General features: G+C 43.2%; 1 protein-coding gene across 1 annotated transcript in view; it reads left to right on the top strand.

The window, feature by feature from the left end:
- The window catches only part of TUB (tubby bipartite transcription factor), a 70,009-nt gene that overhangs the window by 17,841 nt on the left and 30,952 nt on the right, over positions 1-21,216 (top strand). The window contains exons 2-4 of the mRNA XM_027852568.1: positions 1,517-1,568; positions 2,824-2,986; positions 14,212-14,355. Coding sequence (XP_027708369.1) covers positions 1,517-1,568; positions 2,824-2,986; positions 14,212-14,355 — 359 coding nt within the window. The remainder of the gene's footprint in view (positions 1-1,516; positions 1,569-2,823; positions 2,987-14,211; positions 14,356-21,216) is intronic.

Genomic DNA, 21,216 nt, shown 5'->3' with positions numbered 1-21,216 from the left:
TCAGTTCTGGGCACCATATTTTAGGAGGGATCTTGATAAACTGGAATACACCCAGGGGATTGTGACCAGGATGGTGCCACATGGCAATTGGTTGAAGCAACTGCAGATGTTTGCCCTCAGAAAGGAGAAGACTTAGGGCTGGGAGTGCAGTAGGTATGATAACTATTTTCAAGTATTTGGAAGACTGATGCATATGATAAGGATTAGCTTTGTTCATCTTGGGAGTGATGGCCAGAAGCGGCAAGGAAACAGATTTCCGCTTGACATTTGGGGGAACTTCACAATCAGAGCTGCCTGAAAATAGAATGAGCGGCTTTGTGAAATAGCCAGTTCTCTGGGTCTAGAATTGTTTGAGCAGGAGTGGGGTAAGCGCCTCTCAGGGATATTGTAAAGGGGAAACATTCATCAGGCAGGGAGCCGGCCTTAGAAACTCAGCCTTGACCCTTTCCATAATGTACCAATGAGGATCAATGCTTCTTGGGTGTCCTGAGCCAGGGAAGGGCCTAGGGAATGACCCCTATGCCCAGTCTGTGTGTCATAGAATCCCAGGGGCCTCAGAGGTCAGCTGACCTGAAACATGAATCCCCTCTACCGGTGGCCATTTAGGCATCTAGAGAGAATGTTGCCAGTGATGGAGAGCTCATTTCCACCTCCTGAAGCAGCCCAAATTGACAGCTCATATTGTTAGGAAGTTGAAATTGATGCTTTCTACATGTTGGTTCTTGCCACATCCCATGGGAACAAGCCAATCCAGTCCGATCCTTCCGCGTTCAGCCTTCCTTGAAGACAGCCTTCGTGTGCCCCCATCGTTCTCCGGGCTAGACACCTTCAGCCAGTCAGTCCCCCGCATTATTTCCAGTCCTCTTACCATCTTGATCACCTTTCTCAGGACATACTCCTGTTTGTCCATGTCCTTCCTAAAAATGTGGTGCTCACAACTAAATGCAGTACTTCAAATGTTGTGTGCTTAGGGCAGAGGACAGTGGAACTATCACTTCACTCCTTCTGGATGCTTGCCCATATTAAGGCAGCTGAAGATGCCATTTTTTGGTTGTCATGTGACAATGTTGTCTTTTTTCACATGACCTTGTTCTTGTGTGTTTTGTTTTTTGGACCTACGAATAGGATTTTACTTTTGTACTTGTTAGGTATGGTATATCCTTCTAGCGTGTCAGTCTTTTGGATGCCCATTCGGTGCCTCAGTTGACACCCCTTCCCACCAGCCCTACAATACACTACACGTGCATCTTCCTCCTTGATGAAAGTACTGTGTAGGTTCTTCCCAGGGACTGAGCCCCTAGCCCTATTTAACCTCTCCAGGAATGTTCCCTGGGGAGTTTGTTAGGTGCTTTTGGGGTCCTATGACCTTAAAGCTCTGGTCCCTTGGGAGGCCCGGCTGTGGGATGGTCCTCCCCAAGTTGGCCATTTGGAGAAGCTGAGTTCTGCCTTAGATCCTGAGCATTGGCCCTCTTTGGCCTTCCAGGCCTGACTTGACCCCCTGCCTCTTTCTTTGCAGTGTTTTGGACGATGAAGGCAGCACCCTACGGCAGCAGAAACTCGAGAGGCAGGTGAGTGGGAGGAGTGGGGGAGTTGGGAAGGCGGTCCACTGCCCACTTAGATGAGCAGCATGGATTTCTGCAGTCCCAGAGGGGCAGAACCTTGCGGTTTGGAACTCCTATGGTTTGGGGGCGTGTCTCCATCAGACCAGGATGTGAGTAGCAAAAGCAGGAGGTTCATGGGGTCACAGAGCAAGAGTTGGAAGGGACCTCAAAGATGGTTCTGGTCCATCCCCTTTATTTTACGGAGGAGGAAACTGAGGCCCACAGAGGGGAGATCACTTGCTCAACATCCTGCAGGTAGCCAGTAGCAGAGCTAGGTTTTGAGCCCAGGCCCTCTGGCTCCACATACAGTACCAGTGTGCCTCAGGGGCAGAAAATGGGTCTAGGTGGAGTGTTGGGGATTGGAGTGAGGCATGCCAAAACCCAGCCCAGGGCCTGGTGCTGCTCTCCTTTATTTGTCCCTTTATCTGTCACAGTTCTGCTCCCACCCCAGCATACACTCTTGTGCCTTCCTTGAGCTAACCCAGAACATGGGTTGATGTTGAAAAACCAAAAACGGGGTAGTGAAAAGCACGTGAGATGTGGAGTTTGAAAACTGAGCTTCCAGCCGCCTTTCTGCCCTTTTCTAGCTGGGTGACCTTCAGTGAATCACTTAACTTACTCCTTAGCAAGATGGGAGTGATAATATTTGTGCTGCCTCCTTCATGGGATTGTTGTGAAGAAAGCTTAAATCAAAAGAGAAATCTGAGCTCTTATCTTTTTTCTTTTGGACCAAACCTGTAATTTCATTGTAATTTCATCCTTCTGGAGGAGGTCAGCACCTTCTTTTCAACCTAGAGACTCGTAAAGAGCTGCCCAGAGCATGGAGGGGTTAAGTGACTTGATTAGAGTCTCTCGGCCAGTATGGGTCAGAGCTGGAACTTGAAGACCCCCCCCACCTAAGGTGGAGGGAGCACATCCTAATCCTCAGGGAACCCCAGGTAAGAGGTACAGTCACAGCCTGGTTTTGAGGGAGCTGTAAGGCTGTGGGGAAGACCTAATTCAGCCCTTGGGAAACCCTTTTATGAGAGGGAAACAGCCTAGACCTCAAAGACACTCTTATCTGAGGGAGAGATATGGTCATTGAATTCCGAGTCTGAGTTGGAGATAGAGCCTCTGAATTCCAGTGGTCTCAGGTCCTTAGACAAGGCAAGGATGGAGGGAGCTCTGGGAAGCCTTGATGAATATCCCCTCAACATCTCCTGTCCTTGCTTTGTGTCTTTAGAGGGCTTTGCTGGAGCAGAAACAAAAGAAGAAGCGCCAGGAGCCTCTGATGGTACAGTCCAACCCAGACAGCCGCACGAGAACACGCCGTGCGCGGCAATCTGAGGAGCAGGCCCCACTGGTGGAGTCCTACCTGAACAGCAACAGTAGCACCAGCTACAACGGTATTCAGGAAGGCTTTAGCATGGCTCCTAGGGGCCAACGTCAACGGGCCTTGGGTTACTGGTGCCAGTATTGATGGGTGTGGGATTATAGTGGGACAGGATTACAGGAACCATGGTTAGAGGAGCCCAGCATTACCTCCTTTTGGGTTTAAAGGAAGGGAAGGGAATAAACATTTATTAAACACCTGCTGTGTTCTATACACTGTGCTAAGCACTTCAGAAATATTATCTCATTTGATCCTCACAACAATCCTGGAAAGTAGGTGCTGTTATCATTCCCATTTCACAGCTGAGGAAACTGAGGCAAACAAGTTAAGTGTTTTGCCAAGTATCACAAAGTTAGTAAATGTGTGAGGTTAGATTAGAACTCAGGTCTTCCTGACTCCAGGCCCAGTGTGCCACTAACTGCCTCCGAACTGGGTTTAGGCCACCTTTAGAAATGCCTTAAGTTGTACAAACCCAACTTTACTAGACAGTTATCACCACCACCACCATCATCATCATCATCATCACCACCACCACCACCATCATCGCTATGACAAACTCATTTAATACAGTAATTGTTATTAATAATAATAGCCAACATTTATATGACACTTTAACGTTGCAAAGTGCTTTACTCATTTAATCTCGTTTAATCATCACAATGCCTATGAGGTAGGTGCTGTTTTTATCCTTACATTAAGGTTAAATGACTTCCCCAAGGTCATACAGCAAGTCAGTATTGGAAACTGGATTTGAGCTCAGGTCTTCCTGACTCCCAAGTTCCACCTTCTATCCACTGAGCCATCTCAATGTAAATGACAGAACATATAATATTCCACACTCAAAGTTTGCATTTCTTAACAAAGGATAGAGAAATGTTTTATCATCAGTCATCTGGAGCCAATATAGTTCATTTAATGTTACCTTCATTTATATCATCATATCATGCATATTCCATCTGCTTTCTTTTCTCTGAATCAGCTCATGCAAATCTTTGTGTTTTCTGAATTCCTCACATTTACATGCACTCATTTTTACTTGTGCTGAGTGTTATGGGTAGTTAGGTACCTTGGGCCAATTCTTCTCAAGCTTACAGGGCCGTTAGAGTTATAGCGTCTAGATGTTAGCACGGCGGGGAAAGCCGGTGTAGCAAAACCACAGGAACAGTGAAAAAAAACAAGTATAGCTATTGAGCTTGGGGGGGATACATTTTCACTCACTCCAGTATACTCACACCATATGGAACTTAGTGCTTTTCCTCCTATCATCTTGAAGAACAATAATAATAAATCACATTTACGTAACACTATAGATTTTCAAATGCTTCACATACATTTGGTATTCTCAGTAGTCCTGTGACCAAAGTAGCAACAATAGAAGCCAAAAAATCAATTACATGTATATTTGAATAGGACTTTAAAGTTTACAAAGTGACACATGGCAACCTTCCAACAATCCTGTGAGGTAGGCATTTTCAGAATTGCTCCTGTTTTACCCGGGAGGAAATTGAAATTCAGAGACAGCTTAAGTGATTTGCCCAATGTTCACAAAACTGATAAGCATCAGAGCCAAGATTTGATCCCAGATTTCTCTTGACTCTTACCTCTATCACTCTCTACTGTATAATGGTATTTATTTGGGCTTGATGCTTTCTGTCGCCATGATTTAACTTCACTGCCTTTCCTGTTGTGCTAACGTTGTTCAGGTGTTCAGGGTTATAAGATCCTTGACCTCAGGGCCAAGTTTCTTTGTGTTAAACTAAATAAAAAATAATAATATCTCTAGCACTTAACCTGCAAGGCTGTTGTGAGGATCAGGTGAGATGATATGTATAAGGTGTTTTGTAAAATTTTAAATGTTACATAAATAACCATTATAATTATTACAGAAAGTGTGGTGTAGTGACTATAGAGTTAGGCTTAGAGTCAAAAAGACCACCCTAGGTTCAGGTCCCATCTCTGACTCATCCTGGTTGGTGACCCTGGGCAAGCAACTTAACCTCTCATTGGCCTCCAGTTTAAGGCTACAAGTTGCAGAGCAGTTGGCGATTTGCATTTATAGAGAGAATTTCCTCACTGGGATTTCCCTACTCCAATGAATTCTGGACAAAACAAAAATTATTACAGGGTATTGCTATTATAGAGCCCTAGGGTTTTGAGGGAAGAGGTTTACTGGGTCCTGGAGCTAAAAGTATAGCACCCCAGCTGTCTAATATCAAAGGTTATCCCATAGACGGTGATTCTGGATCTGTTAAAGAAGTAGTTGCTTCTTCTGCTCCATAGAGTGATGAGAAGAAGCTCTGGGTGCTAGCAGGAATGAGAACATCTGTTCCTACCCACAAGAAGAGGAGGCATTGTGATGGTAGTGGCTCTGTGATGAGGGACACAAACTATATTTCAGCCTTAAAATGATCCGCCAGGAGGTGTGCTGTCTTGCCAGGGTCTGTACCTAGGACATGGTTGAGAACCTCCCAGAATGCATCAGCTACCCCCTTGTAGGGGGTCATGTGGGGATGCAGAATAGTACTAGAAGTAACCTGGAAAGAATCTCTAGGGATAAAGAAGCCTTGGGCAGGAAGCTGAAAAATTGAAGGATATAAGTGATGTTTTCATTACTGTTGCTTTGTTGAAGTTAGGAGCATTGGGGGTGGGGGGGAGAGAGACAGAGAGAGAGAGAGAGAGAGAGAGAGAGAGAGAGAGAGAGATATTTAGGAATGAAGCAGCTGGCTAAGAAGACATTATCTGAGAACAGGAGTTGGATTTCAGAACCATGCCTTAAGATACCAGAATGATGAGCTCTTGGCTAGGGATGGAATGTATCTAATGAGAGCTGGGGTGAATGCATTTTCTTGGAAACTTCCAGATCTAAACCAAAGGTCATCAAACTGGGAATAGTGGTGGAAGGGATAGGGATAGCGACACCTGTGATTTAGTTGTATAGGGAACTTCCAAGTGACAAAATTCCCTCTACCAATGCAGAAGTGGGAGGAGTGAAAGAAAACTCTAGCAAACTGTTAAACCAGGCACCATGGAAAGCAGCCAATGTAACATAATAGAAAGAAAAATGGAGGCAATAGGTAAATCACAAGAGACACTTAACTAGGAAGAGGAGTGAAAATATGATAGCCTTAAATGTCTGTATACCAGTACCAGTGCACAGAGTATGGGTAGTGCTGTCAATGAGACCTCTTAACACAAGAAGGTAACTATGACCTTATAGGAAATCAGACAATTTAGAGTTGTTTGAAAAGACTTCTGAGAGCATATAGATCAAACCGTATCTTACCAAGATTTCCTTCTACAACATTCCTTTTTTTTTTTTTTTTTTGCTTTTTGGTGAGGCAATTGGGGTTAAGTGACTTGCCCAAGGTCACACAGCAAGTAAGTATCAAGTGTCTGAGGCTGAATTTGAACTCAGGACCTCGTAACTCCAAGACCAGAGCCCTATCCACTGCACCACCTAGCTGCCCCATTCTATAACATTCCTGATAGGTGGTTTTTGCTAGAAGATTTCTGGAGAGGGAGAATCTGCTCCCTCCTGAAGGAGGGAACTACTTTTGGATAGCTCTGATTGTTAGGAAGTTTTTTCTTACATCATTACATTCTAAATCTCTCTCTGTAACTTCTATCTTTTAGTCTTGGTTCTGCCCTATGGGACTAAGAAGAGCAAATCTAATGACCATGTCATATGACAGCTCTTAGTCAAACCCTTGAAGACACTATCACATCTTCCCCAGTCTTCTCAAGGCCAATTCCTTCAACTCATCATCATCTGGCATCATTCTGGTTGCCCTTCTAAATGTTCTCCATCTTTTTTTTTTGTGTGTGTGTGAGGTAATTGGGGTTAAGTGACTTGCCCAGGGTCACACAGCTAGTAAGTGTTATGTGTCTGAGGCCAGATTTGAACTCAGGTCCTCCTGACTCCAAGGCTGGTGCTCTATCCTCTGTGCCACCTAGCTGCCCCTCCATCGTTCTGATGGTCTTCCTGAACTATGTGCCCAGAACTGAATACAGTAGTTCAGAAATGGTATGACCAGATCACAATATAATGGGATTATGATGTCTTAAGCCCTAGAACCTTATGCCTGTCAATGAAGCCTTAGACATCATTAGCTGTTTTGGCTGTCATTCTGCTGACTGACCTTGTAGTCCGCTAGAACCCCACATCTTTGTCAGACAGTCTGCTGTCTATCCATGCCTCTTTCATCTTGTTCTTGAGAATTTGATTTCTTGAACCCTAGTGCAAAACTTTTACATTTATCTCTATATGACTCTCTTCTTAAGCTTAGCCCATTGTCCTACAGGTCAATGTCTCTGGATTTTGATTCTATCACCCAGTATGTTAACTACCCTTTGAGTCACCTGTACATTTGGTAAGTATTTCTTCTATACCTTTAATCCAAGTCCGTGATGAAAGATTAGAGCTGAGCAAAATTCCTGGGTCACTCACCTAGAGACGTCCTTCCAAGTTGAAATTGGACCATAAATAGCTATTCTTTGGCATGTGCATTTAACCAGTTCTGAATTCATATAATTATATTATCTCCTGGTCCACATCTCTACATGTTGCCCACAAGAATACCTTGAAAGGAAGAACCCTGGACTTGGGTTTCAGTCCTAGTCCTTTCTCTCACTGCCAGTGTGATCTTGAATAAGACACTTAAACATTTCCAGGCCTTTCCTAATCTGTAAATGGACTTGACCTGGAAGGTCCCTTTCAGTGCCACCCCAAAGTCTGAGAATGCCACTGCTCTGACAGTGGAGCACCCTGCATGGGTAAAAATGAGGGCTTCTTTGTGGACAGCTCTAAATCTGTTACCTAATGTGATATATGACTTTGTCAAATCCTTTGCTAAAATCTAGGTAAACTATATCTGTAGCATCTCCCTGTTCTACCTATCTAGTAAGCCTGACAAAAAGGAAATGAGGTTAGTCTGAGATGACCTGTTTTTGATGAAGTCAGGCTGTCTTTTTATTATCACCGTTTCCTTTTTATTAATGTTTCCTGAACATTCTTTTAATAATATGCCCTAGAATTTTGTCAGGAAGGTCTCTGGCTCTTTGTCTGCTGGGTACACTCGCTTCCCCATTTTTTGAAAATTGGAACATTTCCCCCTTTCCAATCCTGTGGCACTTATCCCATTCTCTTGTTTTTGTTTAGTTGTTTTTCAGTCATGTCTGACTCTTTGTGACCCCATTTGGGGTTTTCTTGGCAAAGATCCTGGAATGGTTTGCCATTTCCTTCTCCAGCTCATTTTACAGCTGAGGAAACTGAGGCAAACAGGGTTAAGTGACTTGCCCAGGGTCACACAGTGAGTAAGTGTCTGAGGCCAGATTTGAATTCAAGAAGATGAGTCTTCCTGACTCCAGGCCTGGTGAACCATTCCATCCATTGTGCCAGCTAGCTGCTCCATCCCGTTCTCTAAAATCTTTCAAAGATTAGCAATTACATCCATCAGTTCTTTCAGTCCTTGCTATATAATTTGTTTGGACCAGATCAATTCTACTAAGATTGCATTCATATGTCTGTGTTTCCATAGGCCCACCAATGTTTGTCACTTTTTTTGGTTAACTTTGCCAATCTGATGGATGTGAGCAATTCTGAGTGATTTAGAACATTTTTTTTCATAAGGCTATTGATAATTTGAATTTCTTCCTTTGAGAGCTACCTGTTGATATCCTTTTTTTGTTTGTCAGTTAGGGAAAGGTATTTTTTTTTTTTAATGTCTCCTGACATATTTGGGCTATCAGTTCCCTATTAGCCATTAACATTTTGTCCTCTCCAGTATAGAGCTTTTTCTCCTTTACAGAGAAAACAGAAACAAGTAAGAGTTCAGTAGCTTTGCCTTCACCCTCTTGTCTCATCATCACATACTCAGGCCATTCCTCTAAGCAAGGCTCCTGTTCCTCTTTTGAGCGAGCCTCCTCTTTTCTCCAACATGTCTATAAGCCCAAACCAACCAACCAATACCCTGCCCCTCCTCCATGGTTTTTTGTTTTTTTTTTTGGGTAATCCAAGCTAGCATAAGCTTTATTCATTCTGAACTTTAGTAGATCTACTTAAGCACCTCATAAAGCTTGCACAGAGGTTAATAAGACTGCAGATATGCAGAACAATATAAGGACAACTAGATGTCATAGTGGATAGATCATTGAATCAGGTATCAGGAGGACCCGCATTCAAATCTGGCCTCAGATACTCACTGTGACACTGTGTGACCCTGAGCAAGTCACTGAACTGCTTTCTGCCTCAGTTTACTCATCTGTAAAATGGGGATAACGATAGTCCCAAAGGATTGTTGTGAGAATGAATGTTGCAAAGTGCTTTGCAAATCTTGAAGTGCTATGTAAATGCTAGCTAGCTATTATTTTCATATAGTTTCACACAAATATAATTCTTGCTAGTCCTAAGGGGAGGCATATTTAATTAAGACTCTTCATACCTTCCCTCCACCTGTCACCCCTTCACTCCTTCTCTACCTTGCCTGAGCTATCTTTCTGGAGAAAGAACACTGACATTGGGGTTTCAGAACCTGGGCTCACATCTTCCCTCTGACACTTAACACAGACACTTCCACTCTATTACCCTGGGCAAGTCATGGGCATCTGTAAAATGAGGGAGTTGGAGTCAAAGGCCCCCGCTCTGTGATCCTATGGGCTAATCATAGATAGGCCATAGATAGTGCACCATCATGGCCAGCTGATGGTGCTCCCATGTTGTGGAACAGTGGTCCCTTCCCTTGAGGACAGAAATACAAGAAAGGGACCTCGGGAGAAGGGACTTGCTGGCTTCCTTCTTCATCGCCAAGTCCTGTCTGTTCTTCCTCCTGAAGATATCTTACATCTAGGCCTGCTGCCTTTGGCAAGCCTCCATTACTGGTTTCCTTGGCCATTGTAATAGTTTCCTGACTGGTCTTTCCACCTCTGTTCTCTCCCCTTCTCTAGTCCATTCTAAAGCTGTCTAAGCAGTCTTCCTAAACTATTGCTATGATAATGTCATTCCCTTTCATAGGAGCCTCCCAATGCCTGGCATGTAGTAGGTGCTTAATAAATGTTTATTTATTGAGGGACAAAGAGCCAAAGAGTGTAGTGGAGAGAGACCACTGGACTTAGGATTATGGACAAAAGCCAGAAGGGACCCCAGAGGCCATCTAGCCCAGACCCCTTATTTTAGAGACAAGGAAGCTGAGGCTCAGAGAGTTCTAAGTGACTTTTCTGTGGTTATACAGCTAGCAAATGTCTAAGGTGGGATTTGAACCCAGGTCTTCCTGACTTCGTCTAGCATTCTCTCTACTGTATCTTTTTTGCCTTTCCCTTGAAGGTAGGAGAACTGGCTTGATGTCTTGGCTCTGATACTAGCTATATGAATGTGGCTTTCTCTCCCTGAGCCTCAGTTTCTTCTTCTGTAGAATGAGGATAATAGCATACCTATCTCATAGGGCCCTTGTAAAAGTGTTATAGAATTGGGTGGTATCTGTGACCTTCTCCAGAAAAAGTCTGGACTTCTTTCCTTTGGCATTCAAGGCCAACTGTAATATGGCCCCAGCCTACTTGAATACAGATGGTTTGGAGAGGAGAAGAGATGATGGGAGTCCAAAGTTGTTGGTCCTTTGTTCTTAGAGAGGACTAATGACATTGTGACGGTGATGTCTTGACTTCTGAGTGAGTTGGATTTAGGTGGGGCAGAGCTGCGCAAAGTCATCAGCTCACTCTCTCCTCCAGAATGATCAGAGTCCAGTGGCAAGACAAAAGTCGAGACTACTGACGATGGCCCAGGGAACCCAAATGTGGGATTGAGTTAGCTCTTAGTCATCTCTAACCCCATTTGTGTGAGCCACTGGCAACATCTGCTGGCCAGTTTTGGAACTGTGGCTTAGAAGGTCACCTGTAGAATAATAACTCATGTTTATAAAGTGCTTTAAGGGATGGGTGAAACTAGAGCTGTGGCCACCCTTGGGAGAGGTGGTGGTAACCCTCCATAAACAGGGAACCTTAAATGTTTTGGGGAGAAGACAATGAGATCAGATTTGGATGTGTTGAGTTTGAAATGGAGATTTCTAGTAGTCAGTGATTGGGCTTTGGAAAGAGAATGCAGGGGTCACTTGCCTCCAGCCATTCCTCTGAGTTCTTGTGTTCTTTTTTGCCATCCCCTTCTTTGCCCTTGCCCCTGTAAAGGAGAGAAGGTGGCAGGATTTCCATGATTCCTAGAATGGACCAGAGACAGCTTCAGTGTCCAAAGTACACATGTGTCCTCCATGTGAAGCACACACAGTGGGCATCTACTCGGGCCTCCTGCTTCTTTGACAACTTTTCCACCCTCTGACCCATCTCTGTTGTAGGTATCCCCCAAGGTTCTGTTCTCTCTCCATGTTCCTTCTCTTGGTGATCTCATCTCTTTTCATGGTTTGAATCATCATTGCTAATCTCCATATCTAACTATTTAGTCCCATCCCCTTTCCAAAATTCCTTCACTGACTGCCTGTGGGAATTCTCACCTCAAATTCAACATGTCCAAAGCTGATTTTCCCTCTTTTTATGTTAGGATACCGCCATAATTCGGGAAGTACACATCCCAGCTTTGAAAAGTTAGAGTCATCTGAGAAGGCATCCTGGTGGAATTTGGAGTCAGAGGACCTGGGTTTGAATTCAGCACTGAATTTGGTTGAATCATTTCCCCCTCTGGACTTCAGTTTCTTCATTTGCAAAGTTGAGGAATTAGGTTAGATTAGGTGGCCTTAACCTAGGGGGTCCATGAACTTGGATGGGAAAAAAAAAAATCTCTATTTTCACTCACCTGTAGCTGAAACTGAGCATTTCCTTCAGTTGTGAATGTAAGCAACAAACATCATTCAGAGGAAGGTTCCATAGGTTTCATCGGATTGCCAGAGGGGTCCATAACACAAAAATAGCTAAGAACCTCCTCGGACTAAATCATCTCTAAAGGTCCTTCCCGCTCTAAATCATTTGTTCTCAGGCCCGTCCTTTTCCTGCTAGGTGAAATCCTGGCTTTGTCATGGACTAGGTTCCCTTATAGGAATTCCCATGGGGTCAGATTTCCCCTAGTAGGTGAACTCCTATAGAACCGATTCATTTTGGTGCAAAAGGTATTTATTCAACCCCTGCTATATGCCAGGCAGTGTGTAGTTAATGGAGTTACAAACACAAAAGTGAAATAGTTCCTGTCCTCAAGAAACTTATATTCTACAACATTTTACAGATAAATACATACAAAATACATGAAAAAAGCACAAAATAATTTGGGAGGAAGATGGGAGTGTTGTCCATTGATAGAATCAGGAAGGGCCTGATATAGAAGGTGAACTGAGCCTTGAATGTTATTAAGGATTCCTAGAATTGAAGGAGATTGCATCCTGGGCACATGGGACAGCCTGTGCAAAGGTATGGAGGTGGGATATCTCGTGGATGGAGAGAAACCACTTTCTCTCTCTTCTACCATGGAGGTTTATATAGTTTATGGAACAAAGAATAAAAACGTGGGTGGAGACCTGGGTTCTAGTTCTGGCCCTACCTCTGTGTAGCTTATCCCTTCTTGACATCTCAGTTTTCTCATCTGTCAGCAGGGAATTTGTCTTCTTAGGATGATCTCGGAGCCCTTCAACCTATGACATTCTGTGCTCAAAGAGTCCTTTTCCGTCTGCAATGTTTCTATGAGTCTCTCTTTGCTTCTAAGTTACTGTGAAGCAGATTTGGACTCACTTTGGGGCATGATTGGCTAACAGTATCCCACAATGAAATAGCCTGTCTCTACTGCAGTGTGGTTTTAGGCAGAGACACAGTGACCAGCTGTCATGGATGTTATCAGAGGGCTTCTTGCCCTGGACAGAAGCATGGACAGAATGGCCTCTAGAGCTCCTTTTTGCTGTATGAGGTCCTAGAATCCTATGATCTCTGTTCCTTTTTCTTCTCACCCTTCCTCCTATGTCTGGTGCTCAGGACCCACAGGCTCATAGGGTGTCCCTCCATTGAAGATCCCATTGGGTAGAAGGCCGAATGATACAGCCCAACTCTATCCAGGTTGGGCTTCCTACCAGCGCATACCCCTCCTGATTCTCTTTCTCTTTTGAAACTTTGACCTTGACAATTGCCAACAAACACAAACATTTCAATTCACAAAGAACAAATTTACATTTACAAAGAGCAAGATTGCATTTAAAATGATGAATTCTGTTATATGTAGCTTATTTTTCAAAAGTGCATTAAATTTAACAAGGTAGTAGCAAACCACTCTGTTCATGTCCCCTTTTGAATTTTTTGTTTTCTGTTTATTTCTTAAGATGTTTTTTACTGGCCTTTCCTTTTATGGAGGGGGCCCATGTCTGTTAATAACTGCTAATTCATCTTCCTCCCACCTTGTAGAAAGAAACCTTTGATTTAAAAAAAAAAACTGATTTAATTTTTAAAATTCTGAATTTAACAAACACTAAACAAAATAATAATTGGATAAGAGATGAAGAGGATTGTTTATGGAGCAGCTAATCTCTCATGTAAAAATTTAATTTTAGTTTTTTAACAAATTAATAGGTAACTTTCAACACTGTGGTTCTCGTTTGTGATTCCTTCTGGCCTGCCTTCTCTTATCTTTTTTGGGGAGAGGAGTGGGACCCTCATCCCCAACCTTAAATCCTTGCCCCTCTCCCACCAAAATTGAATAAAAAATAGCCACAAAAGTTTTATAACAAATATACGTGCTTGAACAAAATAAATTCCGCCATTGACCGTGTCTAAAAATGAATGCCTCATTTTGTATCTTTAGCTTACCACCCCTGTTTCAGGAGGTGAGTAGTGTGAGAAGCCCATGTTTATAATAAGTGAATAGGAGATTCGGGATTGGATTTGTGAAGTCTTTGGTATGGGGAACTTGCAGGTGAGGAAGAGACCAGTGTAGGTCAATACCTTCTCTTTAGCTTGCAGTCTTAGAGTTGCCTAGAACGTTGACAGATTAAGTGACTTGCCCAGGGTTACCAGCCAATATGTGTCAGAGACCAGACCTAGGTCTTCCAGGTTTTGGGTCCGACTCTCTATCTGCTATACCACACTGCCTATAACAAATGAACTACAGTCAGGCAGATCCCATTGGCACACTGACCATGTCTGAAAATGTCTGTATCAATCTAATCCTATAGTCTGTCCCTTCTCTGCCAAGAGCCCTGTGGGTGATTCTCATTTGTCTGCTCGTCTCTGGCTTTCTCAACTCTGTCCTTCCCATCCTTCTCCAAGCAGTACAGGAAGCTGAACAAGATGACGGGAAGTTGGGCAAGGACCCCTCGATGCCCAGATCAGCCAAGAGGAGCCCCGCAGCAGGGGCAGCAGCAGCAGGCGGTCAGGGTGGTATCTCTAAAAAGGAGAAGAAGGGGAAACCCAAAGGTGAGTCCCTTTCTCTTAGCTTCCAGTCCTGCAGGGCTGGTGGTGGGCATGATTGCCAGTGATGGAGGAAAGAGGGATCATGGAATGCCTTCTTCCCGTGACTGCAGTCTGGCAGACGGGATGTATTTGTGTGATTGGAGGTAAGGAGTGGGTCTTTCCTTGGCCAGAAGCCCGCAGAGGTGCTTGGCTAAAACCCCACCTCCAAAGCCCAGCTTTTATAAAATCATAGATCTGAAAGTTGGAAGGGATCTCCAGAGATCATCTGGTCCAGTCCCCTGGGTTATCATCTTCATTGTACGGATGAGCAGATAGAGCATTGAGCCACATAAGGGATAAGTCCCACTCCTGGAATACCTTAAAATTAGAATCCATGTCTCCTGACTTCCAGGCCAATGTTCTTTTTTACCTCATCTAATAATTCTATAGTGATGTGCAAATTTATCAAAATTTCTAAAACCTTTTGTCCTCATTGGCATAGTGATCTGAATCAGAGGTTATTTACCTTTTTTTGTGTTCTGGACTCTTTGGGCAATCTGGGAAAGCGTATGGACCCTTTCTCAGAATTATGTTTTTAAATGCATAAAATGAAATACTCAAGATTACAAAAGAAGCCATTTATATTGACATTGTTATCAAAATTTAAAAAATATTTTTATAGCCCTCAGATAAAGAGTCCCTGATCTAAATAGAGGCCACCTCTGAATAGAGCTGTATGCCTAACATGGGCCTTGTGAAGGAGCTGGGCTAGATGATTCCTAATGAAGGGGCTGGGGCGGGGTGGGGGGGAAGAGGGGGGGAGTCCCTTCTATCTTTGACATTCTGTGATCCTATAATCTCTTTAATCAAAGGAAAAACAGATACACTAAAAAAACAACCCATCCTTGTGTTCCATGTAAGCCAGATTTGGGGGGAAGTGGGTGTCCTCTGTTCAAAACAAAATGGTTATTTAAGGATCTAGAGCTGTCCTCATTCCTACCCTGGCTAGTTGTGCCTCTTGGCTGTGGGAACCTAGCTAAACTGCCTGCTTGTTAATAAAGGCAGAGGGAAACAATCCATCAAAATTCAAATGTGTATATATGCAGCTCCTTCTTCAGCCTGGCTCTGGTTTCCCGCAGCCCCTTTTGGGCCTCAAAAATGTTAGCACAGTTCCCTCCTCCAAAAGATGGGTTGGAGTTTTCCATGAATCTAGGTCCAAGTTAACTCCCAGGGTTCCAGCTCATTTCTAAGAGAAATATGGCTATTTTTCCCAAATGAGATGAACTGTTGTACAGTGGAAACACTTTGTCTCTCTGTCTCTCTTTGTTTCTCTGTCTCTCTCTCTGTCTCCTTTTCTCTTTCTTTTTCTCTCTCTATTAAATTTTAAAACCTATTAAACTCATTTGTCAAACCGATCATGTTAAAAACCCTGAACCTGGAGTCAGGAGACCTGCGTTCAAGTCCTGATCCTACCACTGACTTTCTGTGTGGTTTTTGGATGGTCACTTCTCTCTGGGCTCGAGTTTTCTTCTCTGTAATATGAGGCAGTTGGACTGGATCTCTCAAGTTTCCTTTTGTTCTGTATCTCTGGTTCTAGAAAACCCTCACATAGGGCACAATGGATTTCTCAACTTTGAGGGACAGAACCCTGGACAGAACACTTGATTTTTTGCTGGTGCCTTTTACCTTGCACAAATGACCTCACTTTTTTCTTTATTTCCTTCCACAAAACTGGGAAGGGATAGCTATTACATTTATGTTAGTCCAACTCTGAATCTCAAGGAAGTGGAACACAATAACCTCTAATCTAATTATGAGTTTACTAATAGCCTCCAGACATCAGTGGAAAGCATGTATGTGTGTGTGCACATGTGCGTGCATGCACACATATGCACACACATGAATAAAAGATGTTCTCCTGTTTCATTGACACCCCTTTGATCCCAGTCTTGGTCTGATTCTGGGAAATGAAGTCACAAACTACCACAACTCAGACCGTCGACTCAACACAGACTAGAGATAGATTCAGAGTGGCCCAAAGGTTTAGGTTCCGTGGGGCTTGATACTGAAGGAGATGAAGGAAATCGATGCCTTTTACAAGTGTACCAACTGAGGCTAAACAGGTCACAGATGCTTTTGAATATACCTCTCACAAGTAGGTCAGATATGTATTAATAGAAGGTCTGGTAGAATTCTTTTGGTGTCAGAGGCTATACCCATAGTCATTCCAGTTATTTCTTTCTACATAATTCCTCTTCTTTGCTTTGGGGGAAGCGGCCAGAAGTAGTCTGTGTCAGCGTTCAATGGCAGAGTCAACATCTAAAAAGACCTTGGCAGGCTAGAATACTGTGCCAGATTTAGTAAGATGAAGAACAATAGGGATAGATGGAAAGTCTCACATTCGGGTTCAAGAAATCGTCCTCTTAAGTACAAGATGGGGGAGGCATAGCTAGAGAAAGCAGTTTGTCTGAAAAAGACGTAGGAGTGTTTAGTGGACCACATGCTCAATATGCATCAGCAGTGTGATATACCAACCAAGAAAGGAAATGCTTTCTCTCTCAAAAATATGAATTCTGTTCCAAAGATAAGGCAATTTCAACTCTCTCCATGCTCTGAGACACCAAGAACCCTTCAGAGGTTAAAAACCTGATGAATTGACAGCAGAGAAGGCTAATCTCTGATACCTAAGGGTGCTCACTCAGCACCCCCTCCTTTATCGCTGACCATGCTCTGATAGGGCTGTACAAGCTGACCGCTGGGTTTGCAACAGAGCTCAGCTTCCTATCCTCCTCCCTCCTCCTAGTACTGCAGAAAACCAAAAGGCAGAAGCATGCTGTGGCTGGGACTATAGCATAACAGTACTGTGTTGTAACAATAAGTCGGGGGACGGGAGCAGGATGGCTGCATGTATGAAGTATGTGGTGCTCCACCAAACCTGAGGGAAAGTGGACTGGCATCCAGTTGGGACCAGTTCTGTTCTCCCAGGAGTCACTTGGGGCAGACACAAAGACTTTTATCTTATAGCCACTGTAGGCCTCCAGCTGATGTCACATTGAACATATCTATATTCAATATAAAAGCAACCCAGTTGGAGAAAGAGTCAATAATTTATAGGAATTAATGTGCCAAACCAGTAATCCAGGCCATTTTTTGAAATAAATACATACAATGCATTACTCATCCTTTATTCCACTTTGGTTGTTTTTGCACTCAAAGTGAAACAGGAATTCCCCAGCTGGGGAGGAAGCTGAGACAGCTTTGAGATCCAGTCCCTCAGGGAAATGACAATTAAGGGGGAAGGAGTCAGAAAGGGAGCAATAGGGGAATACAAGGAAAAAAAAAACCAAATCCAGAAATCACCAAAGATCTCAGTGGGATGAGACATAGCATCCAGCAATAAGGAGATGATGGTCCTATACTATACTCTGGTTTAGTTGGACCAAATCTTCAGTGTTGTATTCAGTTCTGGGCAACACATTTTAGAAAGGATGTCAGTAAGCTAGATTATGCAATGATAAAGGCAACCATGAGGGTGAAGGCACCTTGAATCCATGAAGATCAGTTGAAGGAGCTGGGGCATGTTTAGAATGGAGAAGTCTTAGGAAAGACAAGATAGTCAATAACTATTTGTTAAGTAGTGGGCTATATGCTAGGCACTGTGTTAAGTACCTGGGATACAAAGAAAGACAAAAGATACTCCCTGTCCTTAAGAGCTCACAGTCTAACAGGGGAAGACAACACATGAAAAGAAGATGAGAAGGAGGTGAAGGGGAAGGTCCCTGGTGTGGGGGGCTGATGAAGTCCTGTAGCCTGGTGGGAAATTATGATATGGCTGTCTTGATTCTCCTCCTTCTTAAGTAGAAGATCTGGGTGGAGCTCTCTGATCTTCACCCTCCACCTTTTCCAATTAGAGGGAAGAAGGCACCCCAGAGGCAGGGGGTCCTGAGGAGGTGTGACAGCTGCTATTTTCAAGTATTTAAAGAATGCTTCTGTGGAGGAGACATGAGCCCTGTTTTGCATGGCTTTCATGGGGAGAACCAGGAAGTTGCAGAAAACAGTGGTTCTGAAAGGGTTACCATGAGCTTTGGCTAGGTGTGTATTGCTACTCATATTTAAAATTGCATGTATGAGTCCCTCCTTCTTCCCGGATTTTGTTCAAGGCTAAAAAAAAATACTGTGCTTGGGAGCCACTAAATGAAAGCGGTTCAGTAGTAGAAAGGCCTATCTCAGGAGGCGCGGTTGGTCCTCCCTTTCCTGGAGGCGTTCAGTCAAAGATGACTGGCCACTTCTCAGGTCTGCTTTGGAAGGCATTCTTGCTCCTGCGTGGGGTGGATTGGATGACTGCTGACTTTCAACTCTGAGATTTGCTGACTTTTCTAAATGTATTTGAGTCTTCCAGTACCTGTAAAGGTCACAGACAGTTAGAACATTAGCTATGTAATGACCTTTAGAAAGCATCTAGTCCAACTTCCTCACTTAGCAGATAAGGAAATGGGCCCAGAGAAGGGATGGACCTTGCCCAAGATCACACAGGTAGTAAGTGGTGGCAATGGGTGCAGAATTTTGGTTCTCTGGCGACAATTCCAGTACTTTTCTCACTATACTGTGCTAAGATGAACCAAAATGTCATTGTAAGGCTATCTTCTTTAATCTTACATATGCTGCTTGTTTCTCAGTTTACTGTGCACATGTACCTCATTATTACCCAGGTCTAGCCCTGTGGGTATCCTCACCCTTTAATGCAAGCACGTGTAATGTCTGGATTTCTGTTTTGTTTTTCCTGAAGGGGATTAATGGTACTCTGGTGTTGCCTGTGTTCTTGCTGATCTGATTATTGCTTTGGGGTCAAGATTAATTTCTGAATGTACAATCAGGCCTCTGATCCCACCACTCAGCTGAGATGGCTGTCTTAAGGTTACCAGTGTTCACTTTCTTTCTTTTAAATGTTAGTTATAATAATAATAACAATAATAATTATTGTGTTTATAATTATTACATGGTTCACACCAGTGGACTTTTATCCATCCTCCATCTCCTTAATCTCTCTATAGCTTTTGACACTGCTGACCACCCTCTCTTCCTGTATGCTTCCTTTTCCCTTGCCTTTAGTACTGCCCCTTTCTGGTTTTCCTCCTACCTATTCAAGTACTCAGTTTCCTTTGCTTGCTCATAATGCTTTCTTTTGCCTTCCACCGTGGGTGTCTCTTAAGGCTTTGTCCCAGGTCCTCCACTCTTTTTCTTTACATTACCTCCTTTAGTGATCTAACTCAGCTCCAGTGGATTCAGTTATAGTCTCAGTGTAGTGGACTCTCAAAGTAATACAGCTGGCCCTAATTTTTCTATAGAATTCCATTTCTATGCTTTCAGCTGGCTACTGGAAATCTTCACCTCCATGTCCTATCCCATTGCTCAAATTCAACATGTTCAAAATGGAAGTCATCATCTTTCTCCCTAAACCTTCCCCTCTTTCAAACTTTACTTTTTTTTTTTTTTTTGGGTGAGGCATTCGGGGTTAAGTGACTGGCCCAGGGTCTCACAGCTAGTAAGTGTCAAGTGTCTGAGGTCAGATTTGAATTCAGGTCTTCCTGACTCCAAGGCCAGAGCGCCACCTAGCTGCCCCTCTTTCAAACTTTTCTATTTCTATCCTGGTCACCACCATTCCTCGAGTCACCCAGGTTCACAACCTTGGAATCATCCTTTCCTTATTCTTTCCCTTCTCCTTATATGCAGTTAGTTGCCAAATTTTGTCAATTCTGTTTCCACAACATTTCTTGCTTCTACCCCATTCTCCCCATTCACTGACCCACAATCCTAGTTTATGACTTCATTACCTCTTGCTTGAACTATTGATGTCTTTACTTCCAGTCTTTCTGCTCGATAATCCATTCTCTGCAGAGCTACCAAAATGATTAATCTTCCTAAGGTACAGATCTGATCAAGTTACTGCACCACTCAAAAATCATGAGGGGCTCCTTGCTGTCTCTAGGATAAAATCTTAAATTCTCAGCTTAGCTAGCATTTAAGATGCTTTACAACTGCAGCAATAGACTTAGAATGAGGAAGATCTGAGTTCAAATTCTGCCTCAGACATTTTCTAGTTATGTGACCCTGGGCAAGTTACTTTCCTTAACTGTAAAATGGGGCTATTATACACTTACCTTATATAGTTGTTGTGGGAGTCAAATGAGATTGTGTATGTAAAATACCTTGTCAGCCCTAAAGCACTATGTAAATGCTATCTAGTGTTCTTTCCCAGACATTTCATATTATTGTCCTTCACGCATTCTTGTTTGAAGTAAACCAAACTTACTAGCTGTTTTCCGAACTTGACATTCATTTCTTACCTCAATACATTTGTACAAGTTGACTCTCATGCCTGGAATGTACTCAGGGGTGTGCTTGTTAAATGTTTAACCAGATCTCTGGTGAAAAGAGTGTACTTATGATACACTTTTAAGTTAATCTCTATTATTAACATTTTCTCCATCATTTTCTTAAGTCTAGACGATCAACGAAACTGTCAGTCAAGCTCAAATGTGTAGTGTTTGCAGATTTCCAAGGTGTAAATTCTCATGCTGAAAATTTAACTATTGGCTTTTGCGAGCTGGTACAAGCAGGCTCCAACATACCACTGAATATATTCCATCCTCGTCTTTATTTCTCAAACTCATTACTTTAATTCAAGGCTCAACTCAGGAACCACCTCATCTTTAAAGCCTTCCCTTATTCATTGCCCCTTTCCCCCTCCAGTTGTTAATATTTTCTCCTTCTTCAGATTACTCTAAATTTAATCATGTACATGTTCTGTTCCTCCTAAGAGAATGTAAGTTCTTTGTTTCTGTCTTTGTATCCAAAGCCTAGCCAGTGCTTTGCCCATAGTGGCAC

This window comes from Vombatus ursinus, unplaced genomic scaffold (genome assembly GCF_900497805.2).
Source record: "Vombatus ursinus unplaced genomic scaffold, bare-nosed wombat genome assembly UNPS02009770.1, whole genome shotgun sequence".
Lineage (NCBI taxonomy): Eukaryota > Metazoa > Chordata > Mammalia > Diprotodontia > Vombatidae > Vombatus > Vombatus ursinus.
Note: the sequence above shows the minus strand (reverse complement) of the source record. Positions and strands in the feature narration are given on the sequence as shown.